Genomic DNA, 19,579 nt, shown 5'->3' with positions numbered 1-19,579 from the left:
CAGGAGGTAAATCAAGGTTCAAACGAAAATGTGAAGCTGGGTGGTTAAAACAAAGCTCCAGCTGGCACTGGGCAGCCCCATGTAGGCGTCACACAGGTCTAACTGTCGGGTGTCCGTCACCCCTTCTAAGGTTTAGACACGTTCACCTGTGCTCTCCCTTTCCTCTCTCTCTAAGATTTTATTTATTTCTTAGAGAGAGAGAGGAACAAAGGGAGAAAAGAGAGAGAGAAGCATGGATCCGTTGCCTTTCGAGCGCCCCCTTTTGGAGACCTGGGCTGCAACCCAGGCATGTGCCCTGACCAGGAACCCAGGAGCCACACTGGCCTGGGCTGCCCACCTTGTCTTTTGGAGGGAGGCCCTGGGAACTCATCCCGTGCCTCTTTCTTCCCTGCAGTGTCCCCACAGCCACCCATCTCTTGAGTTTCGTCTCCCAGCACTCTCTCCTGTCCCTAAACTGGCCGTTGACTGGGACATTATCTCCAGAGCTTCCCCTGACCTTGTTGCTCACAAAGGTAATTACATACATGCTCTGGCTTTAGGGTTTCTGCAAGTATAATCAGTGTGGGGACCAGTTACAAGGGGCTGAGAAGCTCTCTTGCAGTCAGTCCTTGCTCCTGGAAGCAGCCTTCAGCTGGCCACTTGAAGCGCTGCGGGAGTGGAGTCCTTCTCCAAGGGTGTGCATCCTTCCCGAGTACTGAATAAAGATGAAATCAAGGCAGGGCGATGAATGTGGCAAAACAGCCTGTCAGGTAGAAAGCAGTGCTCCTCAAGGAAGCAGCACGGCGGAAAGAGCAGTTCTTCAGGGTCAAACACATTAGGGTCCTGACTCTCAGAGTGGCTGTGTGTGGAGATGGAGCCTCTAGGTGAGTGATCAAGGCTAAATGAGGTTGTAAGGGTGGAGCCCTGAACCGATAGGGTTAGTGTCCTTATAAGAGACACACCAAAGAGAATCTTCTCTGTCTCTGCCCTAGAACAAAAGAAAGACCGCCTGACCACACAGTGAAAAGGCCACCCAGGGAGAGAGCTGTCACCAGACACCAACTAGTGCCCCTCCACTCCCTGCTTGTGGTATTTTTCAAGGCAGCCTGAGCAGGTTAATACAGGGTACGCGCCCCATTTGTGTAACTGGGCCATGACCAATGATGGGTAAGTAAAGATCACACAAGGAGCCTTCCCACAATGGCCACAATTATATTTCCCATCCCACATCTTCTTCCAGAAACTCGTAACTCCCCCGAGACTGTGCCCCCTGTGTGTGACAGTGGACAAGCCTCTGTGATCACCGGGGGATGGAGTGACACCAGGAGACTTCCAGGTCGAAACAGGGGATTCAGATCCCAGCTGGTTCTCTTGGGGTGCTTGTCCTTAGAAGCTAGCCCACGCTGCGAGAATTCCGGCCCACGTGGAGAGAAGCAGAGGCCCCTACTCTCAGCCCTGGCTGAGCCCCCAGGGGACGGCCCACACCAACTTTCCAGCCCTGTCCCTACACCATCTTGGGCGTGGATCTTCCAGCCCTCCGTCAGGAGGGTCCAGAGGATGCTGTGTGGATTGGAGACAGGCTGTCCCCCAGAGTCCCTCAACTTGCAGAGTCATGAGCAGAACAACAGGCTGCTATTAAAAGCAACGTTTGGGAGTAACTCCATAAAAATAGAGAAGCTGAATGCAGCTTCAGACAAGAGGTAGCCACTCATACTGGATGGGCCCATCTTTCTCTTGGTATGTCCTTGCTCTAGAAGATCCTGGTCTGTTCCAGAACAAGCTGGGGTCATTCTCCGGACTGGCCTATTCAAACATTCGCTTGCAACATGACTGGCTCCTGCAATAATCACGGGAGTTTACTGGGCCAGACTGTGCAGAATCCTGGAGTTGCAGGCCACCCCAGCTTACACTGCTGCCCCTGGTTCCTGGGAGCCGCCCAGGAGGGCTCAGGCTCCAGGCAGAGGAAACCCCAAGTGATAGCACCTGCTTTGCCCATGGAACGATCAGAGGGTCTCATCTAGGTGTGTTGTTTTTCTTCCTGCCTCTGAGGCACGTGTGAGCTTCACCCTGAGTGCTGCCAACGAGTCAGCTGTAAGTTGGTCATGTTTTGTCCTCCACCAATCACCTGGGCATCCAAACCACTGTTCTCTACTATTGTGCCAGGCCACCACTTTAAACCACTCGAGAAATATATATATATATAGCAGTATGAAGTAACATAAGTGTGTTCAACACCACGTGATACATCTTTGTTTTTCTATCATTCTGCTTTACTTAGGAGAGTCGGTATCCTAGATTGGTAGCTTTCGGGACCTTAAAATGGCTACATGACTTTAAATGGTTTATCTGGGGATGTATGACTAATATTTTTGCAGCTAAATGACATTTTCTGTTTTCCAGTAACTCTTTAAAGTCCATCCCTGGCTTGACTATCAACCATAATCCTGCCTTTGGAAATGTGCACATTAGCCCCACGGTGCTGGATTTTCACCCTGGCACTCAGTCCCCCCACCCCCACCCCATCACTCCTGGCCACACACCACAGCTCCACTCCCTGACTGGAGGCTGGCATCTAAGAGCTGCATCTCTGGGGACGTTCAGGGTGGGGGGAGAGAGAGGTTGAGTGCTCCCCCCCTTCCCTTCCCCCTGGGCTGTGCTCCCTGCAATGGGACATACATCCTGTGGGGCGGCCTCTCTGGGGCCACAGCTCTCACTGGGTTCTAGGAACCTCAGGTCCTTTCCCTTTTGCCCCTTCGGACTGAAGGATGACAAAGGCTGCTGCAGCTGCTAGTTCCTAGGTGCCTCACCACCTCTCCCGGGTTCTCTTAATCCTGCCCCGTGTGTGCTTGGGGCTGACCTGTGCCCCTCCCTCCCCACCCCATGCAATTTCTGTGCTGAAGCCCTAACCCTAGGATTTCAGCATGTGACTGTCCCTAGAGACAGGGTCCTCAAGAGGTAAGGAAGGCTGACTGAAACCACAGGGGTGGGCCCTCCTCCAGTCCAACTTGTGTCCCTATGGTAAGGGGGGATTGGGACGCAGAGAGGACACGCAGGAGGACACAGCAAGAAGACAGCCATCTGCAAGCCAAGGAGAGAGGCCTTGTAAGAGATCAGCCCTGATGATACATTAATGCTCGACTTCCAGCCTCTAGACTGTGAGGATGTAAATGTCTGTCGTTTATAAGCTCCCCACCCCCGACCTCATGGTGTTTTGTTACAGCAGCGGAGGAAGGCAGCAGTACTTTATTTTGGAAGACCCAGGAAGTTAAGACGCCATGGCAACCGCCCATCATTAAACTGCTCGATCAGCTTTGGAAGTGTGCTGAGAGTGAGAGTATCCGTGGGGGACCCTGCCTCATACGCCCAATACCGCCAGTGGGGCTACCGCACGGCCCCTTATCAACCCCATGGTAGCCGCCACCACATTTCCATCGAAGTCTGTAAATACGTCAACATTTATGCCATGAATACCTTTTGCTAAACACTGTAGAACTCACTTTCACAACAAGGAACCTAAACAGACAGTTTCTAACATAGGAGCCACGTAACATTGACGCTCCAAGGCGTGGAGCGTCTTGTCATTCCTTTAAAAATCTTTTCACATCTTTAAATCAGCTGCGGAGCCTGGATGGGTAAAGACCGAAGGCCAGAGTGTCTCTGAAGATGCTGCGCCAGAGCTGGCCTTGCTGCTGCTGCTGCTGCCTCGGTGGTGGGGAGCCCCGCCCCCTGGTGGGGAGGCCAGGCAGGACGAGCTGGAACTTGCAGAGGGGAGCTGGGTTCTGCGACACTTAGGAATAGCTAGGGAGGAAGCAGAGATCAGCAGAGTGAGAGTCATTAACATGTCAAGAGGAAGCTATATAATTAAACTTGTTTTAATGAGGTCAAACAATTGTATAAAAGCACGGCCCTGGATGGGATTTACTGAGACTGGCCAGTTGCACCGCTCCTTACCCAGTGCAATCTTCACCTTACTAATAATATTACCCTTTCATCTCCAGAGGGCCTTCACAGCCATAATTTCATTGGAAACCCCGGGAAATTCTGTGGGGCAGGGAGGAAGGTATTAACATCTCCATCCTACAAGCCAACGAAACGGAAAAGCAGGCAGGTTAAGCAGCAGCCCAAATTCACAGGAGGGAAAGGTGTTAGGGCTGGGTCTGGAGATTTGTGATTCTTGGACCAGGCGAGGATCCGTACAGTGTCCGTATTGACGCCCCACTAATCAGGGCTGGGCATGCACACATTCCAAAAAGGCAAATCTCACAGGGTGACCTTCCAACCAAAACTCACAGTGAGAAACGGTTTCTCTTCGACATCTGGCCGTGAGCAGGAAAGGGAAGAGGAAAGAATGGAGAGAAATAATACGAGCTGAGCTTGCGTGGAACTTGTAAATACACCCTTATTTTTGCTGTGTGCAGAGACATAAGGAGACTGAGCACACAGACACTATAGCCTGCTCCGAACAGGATCCCCCTCCTATGGCCCCATGTTCCGCTGGCAAGTCTGGGCACTCGGATGGTTCGGTACATCCCTCTAACGCTCTGACAGATGTGTCTGCAACACATGGGGTTTCTACGAGGAAGAATCAGAAATTGCATCAGCCAGTGACAGCTGCCTCCTGACCTCTTCCCCAGGGAAGTGGGTCCCTCTAATTCCACAAAGATGCACCCCACCAGCTGATCTTACCTCCCGTGCTCGCTTTACTCCTCTTCTAAGTACAATACAACCTGCCCTCTGAGCCCCACCTTCTCTGAGAAACTTGAGTGTCTTGACCCTCAGGGGTTTCTGCTTCAGCTGGATTCCTATCGAGGCCTCTGACTTAGCACTGAACATATTTTTCACTCTTGGCATTTAGTATTTGTTTCCGAATGTAGTCATTTGTCTTCTGATGAAAACGCAACATATTTGCTCCCTAGGAGCAAAGCTGCAATCTTCGACCTCCTTGAAATTATGACTGACTGCCTCTAGCAGATAGACCCATGTATGTTTATTGGTTTTTCTGGGAAAGAGTAGGTCAAACTAGCTTAAACACAGCAAGCTCTTAGAATTGAAGAGGAAAGAAGGAAGAAACGGGGGAAATAAGCCGTATCTTCCCTGGTTTTCAGTGCTGCCCTAAGATCAGCATCAGGTAAGACAACAAATGGAAGCGTTCCTTCGTGCTATTTTAGTAGTAATGAAAATACGAAAATACCTCTTGAGTGAGGAAAACACCTAGGTCTCTGATTCAAGAATGGGCTTGTCACACCTTACCTGTAACTATTTCAAATTTAATCCTATTATGGTGCAAAACTTATGTATCACTGCATTTCAGGACCTCTTTCTCCCAAGTCCCCCAGGGAGGTTCACAGGCCCAGGCAGGCTCCTCTCAAGCTGGCCCTTCCTCGGCTGCAGGCCCCCAGGGCCACCTCAACCTCCCCTTGTCTCAGGCACAGTCTCGGCCTCTCTGGGTGGCGCAGTTTCTCTTCCCTTCAAGACAGGCTCTGAGGAGCTGGTCTCCTTCCTTCCACACTGCCTTGCTGCCCCTGAAGGCAAGTTCATAGACCCTCTTCATTGCAAGACTTTAATGCTCACCATTACAAGAGAAAAGACAAGATTTAAGGGGAAAACATAAGGAAGTTATATAAAAGCATACAAATCTGACAGTCCTGGATCTTGGTCTAGATGCATCTGACAATCTAGAAATAGCAGGAAATGTCTTTTTCCAAGGTTGGGTATGAGTCCCTGGTGCCTGGCCCAGAACCACTAAAACCCATGTAAATTCTGAAGTGGTACAAGTCAGTACTTAAAAGAACTCCCTCAGTCTTCCAATGGTTGTGCTCTAGTTCATTTGTGGATGAACCATGTGATAAGTATTTGAGCTGTTCCCGATCTTTCGCTCACACAAACAATGCTGACATTAACAATCTCCACATAGGTTCAGGCCTATCTCCTCCCGCCTGTTTTCTGATAGGCTAATGGTGGCCACAGCCACACCATCTACCAAGAACCCAAGCCAAGTCCTGGAGCATCCCCTATAGAGTGTTCTGTTCTTCAGCTTGTCCCCATGAAGAGGGATGGAATGAGGTGATTGAAACAGACGACTCTCATCCATTGAACTTGCTGTTATTCTTCTAGAAACAGTTACCCAGTAATACCTCTACATGTTGTTATCACGTCTTTAAATGAAAGGACACAGGAGAAGATAAATGTAAGGCCACGCTTTATCCATCAAGAATTCTCCAGGTTCAAGCCCTGGCTGGTGTGGCTCAGTGGATTGAGCGCGGGCCTGCGAACTACACGATCACAGTTTGATTCCCAGTCGGGGCACGTGCCTGGGTTGCAGGCCAGTTCCCGGCAGGGGATGCACAAGAGGCAACCATACATTGATATTTCTCTCCTTCTCTCCTTCCCTTCCTCTCTAAAGATAAATAAATAAAATCTTTAAAAAAAAAAAGAATTCTCCAGGTTCATTTCCTGGCCAACCAGGGCCGGAATCTGCAATTGCTGGATATACATCTCTTGCCCACTCTCCCTCCTGAGGTCTTGGCCAATATGTTCAACTCTCTCTTGACTGCATAAGTGCCGCCTGGCTGCTACCTCATGCCTAGCACGTCCTGTTGTGTTTGTGGTCTCAGGAGTGGTGGCAGGGACATTACTTAGATCGCTCAACCCCGATACGTTGGAGTTACCCCTTGCTTGACTCGCAGCTTCCGCCCTCACCCACTTCCTGGAAGTATTTGAGGGGCAGAGACTGTATCTTGTACCCCAGCTCCTAATTCAGTGCCTGTAAACTATTTGTTGGATAAATGAACAAACATACAAAAGATTCCTCCTTTTTTCTCCATTTCGGAGGAATGGCTGAACCCACCGTGCAGGCGGACTTTGAAACAGGACAGAAACCCCTGTCTTCGGGCTGGGTGCCGTCTTATTGGGCAGAAGGAAGTGAGTGAGGATGGCGAGAGGCCACTGAGGCTGACTGACCCAGGAGAGAGGCTAAGGCCCGAGACGGGCCATCAGCAGGACACAACTTGTATATGCCAGCTTCTATATAGTCGCCTGTGTCTTGTCCCTCCCTGGTTGGATTTTCTTTCCTTTTCTATTTGTGTGATTTGCAGACATTTGCAAATGATCACTGACACAAACAGATGAGGTAAAGGAGTACGTGAATATGAAAAGACGGATAAAAGCAGCATCAACAATGAGAGCCCTACTACATGCCCCTTACGCTTCTAGGAACATCACCCCCACTCCCACCAGCACCAGTAGTGACTGCAAACATCTGACTGTTGGGCTTGTGGCTGAGAGTCAGGCACTCATTACGTTATTCAGTCTTCCCAAGCCTGTGACGTGGTAAAGAAAGGTAAGGAGGGGGACAATCTTCACTTTGTAGGAGACTCCACCCATGTCCCCCTTTAAAAAAACCTATCCTGCCCTGGCTGGTATAGCTCAGTGGATTGAGCACGGGCCTGTTAACCACACGATCGCGGTTCGATTCCCAGTCAGGGCACATGCCTGGGTTGCAGGCCAGTTCCCAGCAGGGGACACACCAGAGGCAACCATACATTGATATTTCTCTCCTTCTCTCCTTCCCTTCCCCTCTAAAGAGAAATAAATAAAAATATTTTAAAAAAAAACCTACCCTCAACACTTGGTTATGACTCCCAGTTCAGGACTGATGTGGTAAAACTACATATAAATACGGATGACTGTGTTTGTAAATCATACAATCAGAAGGTTTGTTTGTTTGTGTGTTTGTTTTACTCCTAGAAACACAGCTCTGACTGACAGCGGTAACTTGCCTATGCATAGGCCGGGGGCTGAGTAATAAGTAAGGGCCACTGGTGGGGGCACAGGCTCCGAGGACAGGGAAGAGGGCTGGGGAGGGCCCAGCACGAGGGCTTTCCTTGTGAGAGGAGAGTCTGGGAGGGGTGACTGCGCATCCTGGCTTCTGTAGAGTGGAGGCTTCATCCCCAGGGTAGAGCTGCTTCACCAACTTTTCCATCTGGAAATCCTGTGAGGAGGACCCGCACCATCCTCCTGCCTGCCCGGGAGCCCCGAAGGCGGCACAGACCTGCCTGGTCACCCTTCTAGGGGGCCCCTGCTTAGGTCAACACTACGGAGGGGGTGCTCCTTTTCCTTCCTAGTTCACTCTGCTTCTGTGAGAAGCAGGGGAAAGGTGTTAGTGAGAAATAATCAATGCAGTTTTAAAGAAGCCACAGGCCCCTGTTCTTAATTTCTGTTTTAAGGAACCTTGGGGTAAAAGTGTCCACCACGGCTGCAGAGGAACGCTAAGCAACTGTAGGCAGAGTTTTGAAATTTAAATCCAAGACTACGTGATGGCACCCATTAGTTTCCCAAGTAGGTGAAAGAAGGGAGGGGTGTGTTGCCAAATATTCGTAGGCCGTAAAGTTCAATGGTTGTTTGTCAGTAATGATTGTAAGCTCATAGTTCAAAATACCCATGTCTCAGAAAACTGGTTTCTACTGCAGTTTGTGGTGAATTATTACATTGCAATACTAAATGTTATATACACAAACACATAGCCTACATACACGTATTTATATATGTGGAGCCCTAGTAGTAACATCGGCTACAATGTCATAAATAACATATATTACTACTAATATCATATAACTCATACGCACGGTTCTTCTATTCTGATAGAACCTGAAGAAAAGGCAGTTTTGGTCACACGGTCACTGTTAAACTCCTATATGAAAATGAGCATCCCTTTGGCCTCAGTCTCACTCTTCAGTGAGAGAGAAGCAGGCGTAATCACTCCTGTTGGAAACACCAGGGTGATTTATTGTCACAACTTGATAAAAGAAGAGGCGACAAGATGGAACAAGCAAGCTATGCTTTTACGGACAAAGTAGAAATGCAGAGGCTCTACGTGGGGTCCCCGCCACCCCCCACCCCCGCCGAGTGCTTACTTTACCGCCAGGATTCTTGCAATAAGGCCTTTACTTCTCTGAGGTCTCAGACATTAAGAAAGAAACAGGATTCCCGGCGCCGAGTCCCACACACACCCGCTGTGCACTCCAGGTGAGGGGCGAGTGCGCGAGCTCGTACACACACGGGCGCGAGATGGAGCAGACGCCGGGTGGGGAGAGAAGAGAGTCTGACTTCTGTTTCACAGAGCTCTGGATGCAACCATATTTTACATAGTGGGAACTAGGAGACAGGGCAAAGACAAAGGGAAAAGATAAAGAAAACTGGGGAGAAGTGAAGGCAAAAAGGCAAGAGAGAAGCTTATTCCGCAGGTTGGAGCCGCCTTCTGGCCGCCTGGCTGGCCCCTCCCAGCCCCCCTGCTCACCATCAGCTGGCTCTTTCCTTGCCGTCGCAGCCCCTTGATTCGGTGTCACCTCCACGGTCGCTACCACCACCATCGCCCCTGCTAGCTACTATTTGCTGAACACTTACTTTGGGCTATGCGCTGTGCCAAAGGTTTTACCTCCACCTCCCAACCCTGCGAGGTTGGTGTCGTTACTAATTCCATTTCACAAGCCAGAAACAGTCTCTGCAAGGTTAGTAACTCGGTGGCCAAACTCCCTGAGCTACCAAAATTGCGGTATCAGGCAATGAACCTAGTGGACTGTTTAAGTCCCAAATCTGTTGCTTTTGGTCAGCAAAGGGAAAAGTAAGATGATATCGAATGCGGGAGAACATAAACATATATTGCACTTAATATATATCTGGCAGTTAGTGCGGACAACAATCATATTCCCATTTAACAGATGAAGAAACAGAGGCTCAGAGAGGTTAAGTAACTTATCCAAAGCGGCACAGTTTAGTACAAGAACTCAGGTGCCCTCCAACTGCAAAGCCCATATTCTTTCTTATCCTTCCTTCCCAAAGGAATTCTCAAGAATGTCACTGATGGAACTGAATAATTAAAGATCTCTCCTAGATAGTTTTACTTCTGCACATCCAAACCACAGGAACGTGATAAACCAAACTCCCGGGGAAGTCACGGGAACTGAAAGTCTACCAAAGACTGCCCGCAAGGAAACCGCTACACAGCTTGGTTTCATCAGTTCTTCCCTTCCAATTCATTGTATTTCCTAAGGTTCAGAGAAAAAGATGGGAGACAGAAACCTGTTTTTTTTAAGGTTTTATTTATTTATCTTTAAAGGGGAAGGAAAGGAGAGAAGGAGAGAAATATCAATGTATGGTTGCCTCTCATGCATTCCCTGCTGGGAACTGGCCTGCAACCCAGGCATGTGCCCTGACTGGGAATCGAACCGCGACTGTCTGGTTCGCAGGCCCATGCTCAATTCACTGAGCTACACCAGCCAGGAGAAACCTGTTTTTATGCTTCATAAGTAGAATTCACAAAATGATGGATCCTTCTGGTTATTCTGTGTCAAGTCACCTTTGTCAGAGCTTGTCCCTCAGGTGGCAGGAGAGAGGTGAGTGAATGTGGGAGGAAGCTACCGGGGCCATAGACCAGGCGCTAGCCTGGAATGGGCCTGAAAGAGGCTGGAATCCAAACTTTCATTTTATTCATGGAAAGATGAAAATACTGAGAGGCTGAGTGAGCACGAAGTTAATGGTAGAGCTGAGGCTACAAACCTGAGTTTTCTAATTCTTAAACCAGCATTCTTTCCGTAACAGGAACCAGGAATCACTTTTGGGCATGTTTGTGTTCCCTCCCACTTTGATCCAGAGAGGGGGTAAAAATGAGGAAGCTTAAAGAAGCATTTTAACTCATCACACTCAAGTGATTCTGGAAAGAGGTGAAGAAGGTAATTGCAGAGGCTGGAATTAGCAGAGCACAGGAAAAGATAAGCTCTTATCTAAAGCAATTAGAGTAAGCAGGCAATTAAAGGCTTTTGTTACTTGTAGCACAATGAATGCTCTGAAACAGCAAGCTTTTTGAAATCCGTGGCCAAATCAGAATCTAGAAGTGAGGTCAGCTAACCTCCAAGCAAAAGTTCAGTGACAGAACAAAAGGTATTTGTTTTGATACTTAACTTGTTAGGAAAAAGCAAAAAAGAACATGAAACAAGATGTCAGCTGGGGTCCTCTGAGTCCAATTCCAGGGCTGGGGAATCCAAGCCCACCCCCTGGGTTTTGTGAATTGTCCCAAGGGGCTTTCCTCTTGCTGGCCTTTTAGACTTCAGAGATCACGTGTCCATGTGTAAATTGAATAGAATTTACTGTAGGGACGGAAGGCAGGGTTTACTTCCCAGCAATGGCAGATACATTTGATCGGAATGGGTGGTATTACTCTCGAACACCTTCCTGGTCTCTCCCCTACCTCATCTCAGCTTCTTGCTCTCAGACCCGCTTCTCTCTCCTAATTCCTCCCCTGGTCCCCCGCTCCCCCTCCTCTTCCTGTGCTGGAGCAGAAACGACAAACTTCCCTAAGCTCCAGCAGAGCAGGTTTCCCCTCCGCTGGTGGAGGTGCCCCACAGCATCCAAGACCGAAAGGTGTCATCTTTCTCTACCAGCTCATCAACAGCTTTCCCCCAGGAGACAGCTCCCTCCTCACCCTTCCCGAAGAGTAATTGTGGGGCCAGCTGTTATGATTTTAAAATGTTTTATTTTTCACACCTTTACAAGAGATGGGAAAGTCTCTGGAGTTTAATTAAAATGGTTTTAATTTTAGTTCTACTGTGCTGTTTATATTTTTAAATCGCTTTGTTCTGGGTGGAATTTTATAATAACTAATAGTTGGCATTTCTTGATATTTACAGAATTTCTATAAACAATGCTCAAAATTGTAAGGCATTAGTGAGAAGTGCTAGGCTTTTTTCCCTTCTTCCATCAATGCTGGAGACATCGAAAGGTGGTTCAATGATTCAGCTGTAACCAGGCAGGACAAGAACTGAAAACCTGTGAGGAAATCAGGTACCCCCTTCAGGGGTGGGCTCTGCAAACTCAAACTGATTAGATAACAGACAAAATCATATCAGCTCACAACAGTACACGAAGATTTGAAACTGCTTCCCTAAGGAGGTTTCTCCTTTTAGAGAGGACGCTCGTATTGGAAGGCTCTAAGTCATGACCCTCAAAAAGTGAAGGGGGTCCCAGGGCCCTAAAAGCTGCAGCCCTGAAGAGACAGCCTAAGGAATCTTCTTTGTGCTTTTACACGCTGGTGGTTTATTTTTTTACTCTTCCAGTCCTTCCATTCACAAAGCTCTAACTTCGCCGAGTATCACATGCTCCATTTCCTGTTTCCAAGGTGCAAGGAACACTCATGTGCTCAGATCTCGGGACCCTCTTGGGCAGGCTTTGGGGGGTTTGTCCCTCTCGTCCTTGCCTGCTTCCCTCTTCCTAGATCCCGCCCCGCCCCCCGCCCCGACATCTTCCTAGATAAACCTGTCTGAACGAATGAGAACTTTCTAACAAATGAGAATGTGATTTTTCCCATTGCAATTGCACCTCAGCTACATCTGGCAAACTCTACAGCTGCAGTTGTCAGTTTTTTCTTCTCCCCACTCTCCTTAGGTCCCCTTCCTGCATTTCCTCCGCACCCATTTCCTCTTCTCTCAGGCCCCACGTCCAGCGCCTTTTCATTTTCTCAATCATTTTGCATCACTTAGGTGGTTGCTGACTTCCTAGGGGGTAGGGGCCCAGAGTGAGGGCAAACTGCCACCTCCTGGAGAGGGGGCCTCAGCCACACTCAGCCTGTGGCCCTCACCCAGTCAAAGATCATTGCTTACGTTTAGAGGGTTTAATTACGCCTTATGCTTCTGAGTAAAACTACTAAGCATAAATAGTGATCGTAATTAGTATATTTATCTAACTATACAAGCAGATCAATATAGTCACGCACTTCATTTATTAATAGCTTCATTGTTCTTTATCATTGTTTAATTTGCCCTGGTTTCCCTTTCAGCTTTAATTAGCAGCAACTTTAAAAATTTTTAATTTATAACCAATATTTTAAATATATTTTAAAATATTTTTAAGTATATTTTGATATTTTTAATTTATAACAAATATTTTAAACAAGCCCTGCTAGTACATGACAGATGGTTAATGCCAAAAGCCCGGGGAGCGGCTTCTGTTTAGCCTTTGATTTTCATCGTACTGGTTGCTTGGTTTTTTAAGCTAGAGAAATGTGGTCTGTGCTGCTAATTTGTAAGCATATAACACCATCAACTTTTATTGCCCTTCAATTCCCTGATCTCCCCAGATTTCTTTTCCACTCCCGGCTGACGAGGGGCGGGGAGACCAGACAGAAGCACGCCTGAATGGCCTGTGTGGTAAGCCTCATAAAGTTATTTTTCTCAATTAATGATTTTCACTGACAATTTTACTGCGCTGCTGTAAGCTTCCCCGTTCCCTTGGGCATTTGTGCATCTGCCTGTGATAAGCCTCATCCAGTCCCACAAAATTGGTCCCTCGGAATACAAACTACCCTATTTGAAAAGCTTATTTCTCTCTCTCTTTTTGTTTTGATCATGATAACACTTGAAAATAAATTTAAACAGAAAGTAATAGGGCTTTAAAAGCAGAGCTATCAAAGTGATTTATTCATGAGTACATACTTTTTCTTCTCCCAATGGATATCCATTTTATAGTAATTTTTCTTGAGTGTGTATCCTCAGTTTTTTCCTAAATCTTTAATAGTAATGTAATTTTTTAAAATTCCACTCTTATTTTCTCCTACTTTGCACCAAAGACTCATATATGTTAAGAGGGATCCACAGGGGGTATAGAACCAGTTTGGAAAACCGCTATAAGACGATAATGCTTCCTAGACACAATTACTGACTTTATTAAGTAGTCAATTAGCTGTTTTTTTCGTTAGGGAAAGACGAGTTCTGAATTCACTTTTTATGAAGTTACTTGAAATGCACTTTTATAATCATACTCCACTGGTATCAGGAAAGCTATAGAACACATCCCTTTTTCTTAGGTCCGTGGAACCTTCACTCTATCGATAAGGAATTTCTGCAGAGAAAGTTCTAGAACCCTCCCCAACAAACCTCATAAAGGACTCAGCAGAAGAAAGAAGTGATGATAACGCTCCCTTTACATCGTATAGTTCTCAAAGCAGATTCATACACCTCAGTCCATCTAGTCATTTTTTAAAAAGCAGATGAGGGAATGGGGGCTCAGAGAGATTAAATAAAGGCTGCCTTCAAGGTTACACAGCTTATCAATTTCAGAGACCAGGATTTAAATCACCACTTAATGATTCTGATTAAAAACAACAAATCCAGTTTTGCAAACAGGATTAGACTCCCAGCGATTTTCATTAACATTATCGTGGGGAATCTTTCGAAAGCAATACTCACCAGCGACTGTGCTTTTCTTAGCTTAGAGCTGTCCTGCAATTTATTTTTCTTATCATGTGTCTGCCGGCTGGAATCTGGGGTCATTTCATGTCTTTTCTTCCTTCTGTAAGTTGGAAAGTGTTGGAAAAATTACCAATACTCATTTTAAAACTTTGTCCATTTGATTTTGTTGCTCCTAGGATTTAAAAGGTTTTCTTTACTCAACTGGAAACAAGCTAAGAGTTTATCAATAGCGAACGGGTTGAATAAACTCTGGCACATCCACACCGTGGGGGGTAATAAGATGTGCAAAGAGAGGCAGAATTTTCTATATACAGTTGTAGAATAATTTCCAGGATGTATTGTTACATGAAGAAAAGAAAAGTGGATGAAGCAGTGCATATTATATGCCACTATTTATTTTTAAAAGGATGTGTATGTGTGTACTTGTTTGTTTTTTCAGATGGAAGGATCATACCATAACATGCTGAAAAACAGGATTCCCATGTGACACAACAAGGCACAAGCAACAGTATGGACGGGTAGGAGCAGAAGCTGGATTTCTCCACATATGCTTTGTTTTGTCTATTTGACATTGGAACTATCTTACTTTTTCTCAAAATTACAAAATTAAATGAAGGTTGAGAATTCCTAAAACCAAAATGAAACAAATGATCTTGTGTATTGAGTTGGTGGCATTAACACACACAGAAGAATTACTTCATGGGACTTTAACACAATAATTTGCCTGAATTTTCTTAGTAGAATATATCCTAAAGACAACAGAGGCAAAGGAATCTTAAATTGTTCTCCTTAATCCTATTCTTTATATTAATATTAGTATTTGTTTTCTAAAATTATCATATATATTAGGATAAAGTAGGGATGAATAAACCATAACTCAGAGGTCAACTGCAGCCAGATGCTTATTTTTGTCAATAAAATTTTATTGGAACATAGTCATGCTTATTTTTTTTGCATATTGTCTATGGCTATTTTCAGGCTTCAGTGGGAGGGCGGAGCAGTTGTGACATATGTCCTACAAAGCCTAACACATTTGCTGTCTGGCCCTTTCCAGAAAAAGTTCACTTAAAATAGTGGATCTGGGCAATGAGACGAGAAATTGTGTGCCTCGTGATGGGAACACATGACCATTATGCATATACTGAAGCCTCTAGGTCTCACCACCAGCACAGCCAAGCACAAGAGATAGAGGAACATGTGATGTTGGGAGTCCAGTCAGCCAAGTTCAGAAGGGGAGAAGCTTTACAGGATAAATGATCTGATTTCTATCACAAACAAGTTACAAGAGAAAGAACGGAAGGAAGGGAGGAAGGAAGGAAGGAAGGAAGGAAGGAAGGGAAACCTACGGATTTAAAAAAAGACTTAAGTGACACATGGACCTCATGCAATATGTAGACTTTATTTTGAACCCGACTAAACAAACCAACAGTTTAAAAATATCAAAAACTTATAAGCCATTCAAGGAAACCAGATAACTGACTTGATAGTTGATTGATTCTATTAAGAAATCATTCATTGATTTAAATGTGATACGATATCAAGCTATGATTTTTGGACAGAGTCTGTTTTTAAGGATATGCACGGAAATATGTATAAATGAAAACATATGACATTTGGATTTGCCTCAAAAATAACCTGGGAGAAGAGCAGAATGGGCAAAGAATGAGCGGAACCAGACTGGCCATGGGCTGAAACCTGTTCATGCTGATGATGGGGCCAAGGTCTTCTGTTCACTCTACTTTTTGTACGTACTTGAACTTCCATTATAAAGTTTTATTTTGAAAGGTCAGCTGTGCTGAGTATTTACTGTTGCTTAATTTTCAAAAATTTCCCCAGAAGGTGAGGAAAAATGGGATAAATGTAGAGCTTCAAACATACAGAATAGTTGAAAGAGTAGCACAGTGATTATCCATATATTCTCCAACTACATTCAACAATTGATAATATTTTGCTACTTCTGCTTTAACTCTCTATATGCATAGATACATATATGCACACACACACAGAATACTCTATGTCTGTGTGTGTCTCACCATAAGAAAGTAAATTGCAGATGCTTCATCCCTAAATACTTCAACACTCATGTCCCAAGACAAAGACATCTGCCAACCTAAACACGCAGTATCATCATACCTTAGAAAATGAACAATTATTATTCAAAATCATTTACTACCCAGTCTATATCAAATTGTCCTCAGAATAGGTATTAAAGTCTTCCCTTTTTTGAATCAGAATGCCATCTATATTCACCGAATTTGGTTATGTCTCATGTTCTAGAATACTGTTCCTACCCCTTTATTTCCCCCATGACACTGATGGACTCAAGAATCTGGCCTATTTTGGTGAATGAAGCCTATGATCTAGGTATTATTATTGTTGCCACTTTACAGATGTGGAACCTGAGGCACAGAGAGGTTAAGGGAGTCCCTGGGGTCACAAGCGAGACGTGTGGGAGCCTAGATTTGAACCCAAGCAGCAGGGCTCCAGGGCCAGTACACTGTCCCGATTTTGTGCAGCCTCGATGTTAATCTGTTGGAATATAATCTAAAAATGTGGCAGATGTATTAGAACATTCTCAAGCATTTCAAAATTTGTTTCCTTAATTTGTTTCTCTGTCGTGTGTGCGTGCTTGTTTTAACAAATGAATGGATACATGTGTATACATAGATACAGATCCCTACTATCTATACCGTGGCTGGCATTATTATAGATACTCCTGAAATTTGCTTTTCTCATTTAACAAGGTCCCTGAAAATCACTCCTTATCTGTTCATAGAGATCTTCCTCATTCACTTTTACAGTTGCCTAGTGCTCCACTGTGTGAATGGACCATACCTAATTTACACAGCCTATGTATGAGCCCTTACATTATTTCCAATATGTTAAAACCATAAACAACAAACCATAATGACATAAGAAATATCCTTGTGTAGATGTACTTTTGGTATTTACAACATTGATTTTTAGATGTAGGGTTGCTGAGTAAAAATGTAAATGCATGGGTATTTGTACTAGATATTAGCAAATTTCCCTTCATAAATTCTGCGCCAATTTACATTCTCACCAGCAATGAGTAAATTCTCTCAGCATTTGCTCACAGCCTCCCTGACAAAACATATTGTCAGGCTTTCAAGTTTTGCCCATCAGAGAGATGAAAGTGAGATTATCTTGTAACTGTGTAAAAAGTGACCCTGGAAGGAGAAGCCAGAAACTAGTGAGATTTGTTTGTGGGAACGGGGTGGGAAGGTAACAGGGCGGGAACAGCGTGGAAGAGCCGCTGGTCCCAGGGGTGGTATTTCTCTGAGTACACCTTCAAACACTTTTTGTACACTTCCATGTAGTTTTAACTTTCGAGCCACGCGACCTGCCCCCAGTGAAGGAGGTGCTCACCTACCCACATAACTCCTGAACGCGGTATTTTGAGCACATATGCTCGGACTGAAGGCAAAGAGAACCATGAGCAAATACTGAAATCTAGTCTGTAAATTTGTTTTAATAATGGTATGATGTATTACTCTGTGGATTGATGTACTATGTGATCTATAATACAATTTTATATAAAATCTTATATGTACATATAACACATATAAAATTATCTGTGCATATACAGTTGACTCTTGAACAACATGGGTTTGAACTGCACGGGTCCACTTGTACGTGGACTTGTTTTCAGTAAATACAGCCAGCCCTTGGTATCCACGGGTTTCCCACTCATGGATCCAACTACCCGCACACCGAGAACAGTATTTTCGCATTACCAACCACAGGGGGAAAACACTGTTTTAAATCCACAGCTGGTTGAATCCATGGATGTGAAGGGCCCGCTGTAGTTTATTTTTTGAGGGGTCAAAACTTGGACAGTATGTAGATCTGAACTGCATGGGGGTTGGTGCCCCTACAGCTGGAATTGTTCAAGGGTGAACTGTGTGATGTATAACATATGATCCACATATAGGAAACAATAAATAAATGAGAGCCAGGTTTCTCAGTCGGGGCAGGGAGGCACAAATGTGGAAAAAGGAAAAGACTAGAATCAACCCTATGGTGCTGGATTAAAATTTGAAGTGTTAAAGTACTTTTAAAAGCTCTGGCCGGTTAGAGTGTTGTCCCCAATATGCCAAGGTTGCAGGTTCCATTCCTGGTCAGGGCACACACAGCAGTCAACCAGTGAATGCAAAAATAAGTGGAACAACAAACTGATGTCTCTCTCCGTCTCTTCCCCCCTTCCTCTCTCTCAAATCAATAAAGCATTTTTAATATTAAAAGAAGCTGTAATGTTAAATCATTGCAGCTATAAAATACAGATGAATCCTAATAAGCAGGGCTAATTTACCAATAACAAACAGTTCCCTTACTTTTTGATTACTTTTTAATTCTATGTATGGAAAAGCACTTGCGTTTTCACAGTAAGTTCTCCTTTCATTGCTTCATATGTCGAAATACCAGCAAATGTTTTCTAAAAGCAAACAAGTGAAGAAAGGCACGGAGCTTCTCACCCTTGCCAAATCTGCTCCATGGGGTCACAATTGTCCAGGTAATTGAAGCGAATGATATCCGTAGGATGCTTGTCAGAGGACCGCCAGGGTGGGAGTTCTTTCTCCCCTGGGTGACTCTTCTTTCTCAAAGAGGAAGAAGGTCGGAAGGTTGACGAAGGAGACTGCTTTCCCTCTGGAGAGCTGCCTGTAACTGGTTGAACATCAGCAATCACAAACCCACCTTTCGGAGGTGTCTAGAGGAAGAAAAAGGGATTATTTCTGTTCTTAACACACTGTAATAACAGCAACAACAAAACAAAGACTATCATCACCAGCATCATCATGATGGCACTGGTAATGGTGACAGTGATCAGAGCAGCCACCAACCCAGGAGCACTTGCTGGGTATGTGCCAATCACTGTCTCAGGAAGCTTCCTTGCATTACTGTATTTGGCCTTCACAGTAACTTGAGAGGTAATTACTACTCCCATTTTAAAGAAGAGGAGACTGACCCTTGCTGGGTTGCTGGGTGGGTTGGAGCATCATCCAAAAGGTCGTGAGTTTGATCCCCAGTCGGGGTGCTTGCAGGAGGCAACTGATTGACGTTTCTTTCACTCTCTCCTCGACCCCTCCTTTCTCTCCCAAATCAATAAATATATCCTCAGATGAGGATTAAAAAATAAAAAAAATAAAGAAGAGGAAACTGAACATAGGATAAACCAATTAATTAGCTTAATACTACATGACTACAAGACACAGAGTCAGAATTCGAACCCAAGACTGCCTTGCTTCAAATCCATGCACTGAACCTCTCTATCCTCTGCTGCTGCCTCCTCTCCTGCATCACTGTTTTCCCACAATTGCAAATAATTTATCCATACAAATGTA

The 19,579-nt window shown here is 45.2% G+C and overlaps 1 protein-coding gene across 1 annotated transcript in view; it reads right to left on the bottom strand.

Moving 5' to 3' along the window:
• Nucleotides 1–310: 310 nt before the first annotated feature.
• The window catches only part of FBXO16 (F-box protein 16), a 52,249-nt gene continuing 32,980 nt past the window's right edge, over nt 311–19,579 (bottom strand). The window contains exons 6-8 of the mRNA XM_037042213.1: nt 18,713–18,945; nt 14,214–14,316; nt 311–3,777 (exon numbers count right to left, since the gene is read on the bottom strand). Of these exons, the coding sequence (XP_036898108.1) occupies nt 3,586–3,777; nt 14,214–14,316; nt 18,713–18,945 (528 nt within the window). The 3' untranslated portion in view covers nt 311–3,585. The remainder of the gene's footprint in view (nt 3,778–14,213; nt 14,317–18,712; nt 18,946–19,579) is intronic.

This window comes from Sturnira hondurensis, unplaced genomic scaffold (genome assembly GCF_014824575.4).
Source record: "Sturnira hondurensis isolate 20B ecotype Veracruz unplaced genomic scaffold, ASM1482457v3 Scaffold0003693, whole genome shotgun sequence".
In the NCBI taxonomy this organism is placed as follows: Eukaryota; Metazoa; Chordata; class Mammalia; order Chiroptera; family Phyllostomidae; genus Sturnira; species Sturnira hondurensis.
The sequence above is the reverse complement of the archived record's forward strand: the minus strand, read 5'-3'. Positions and strand labels throughout refer to the sequence as shown.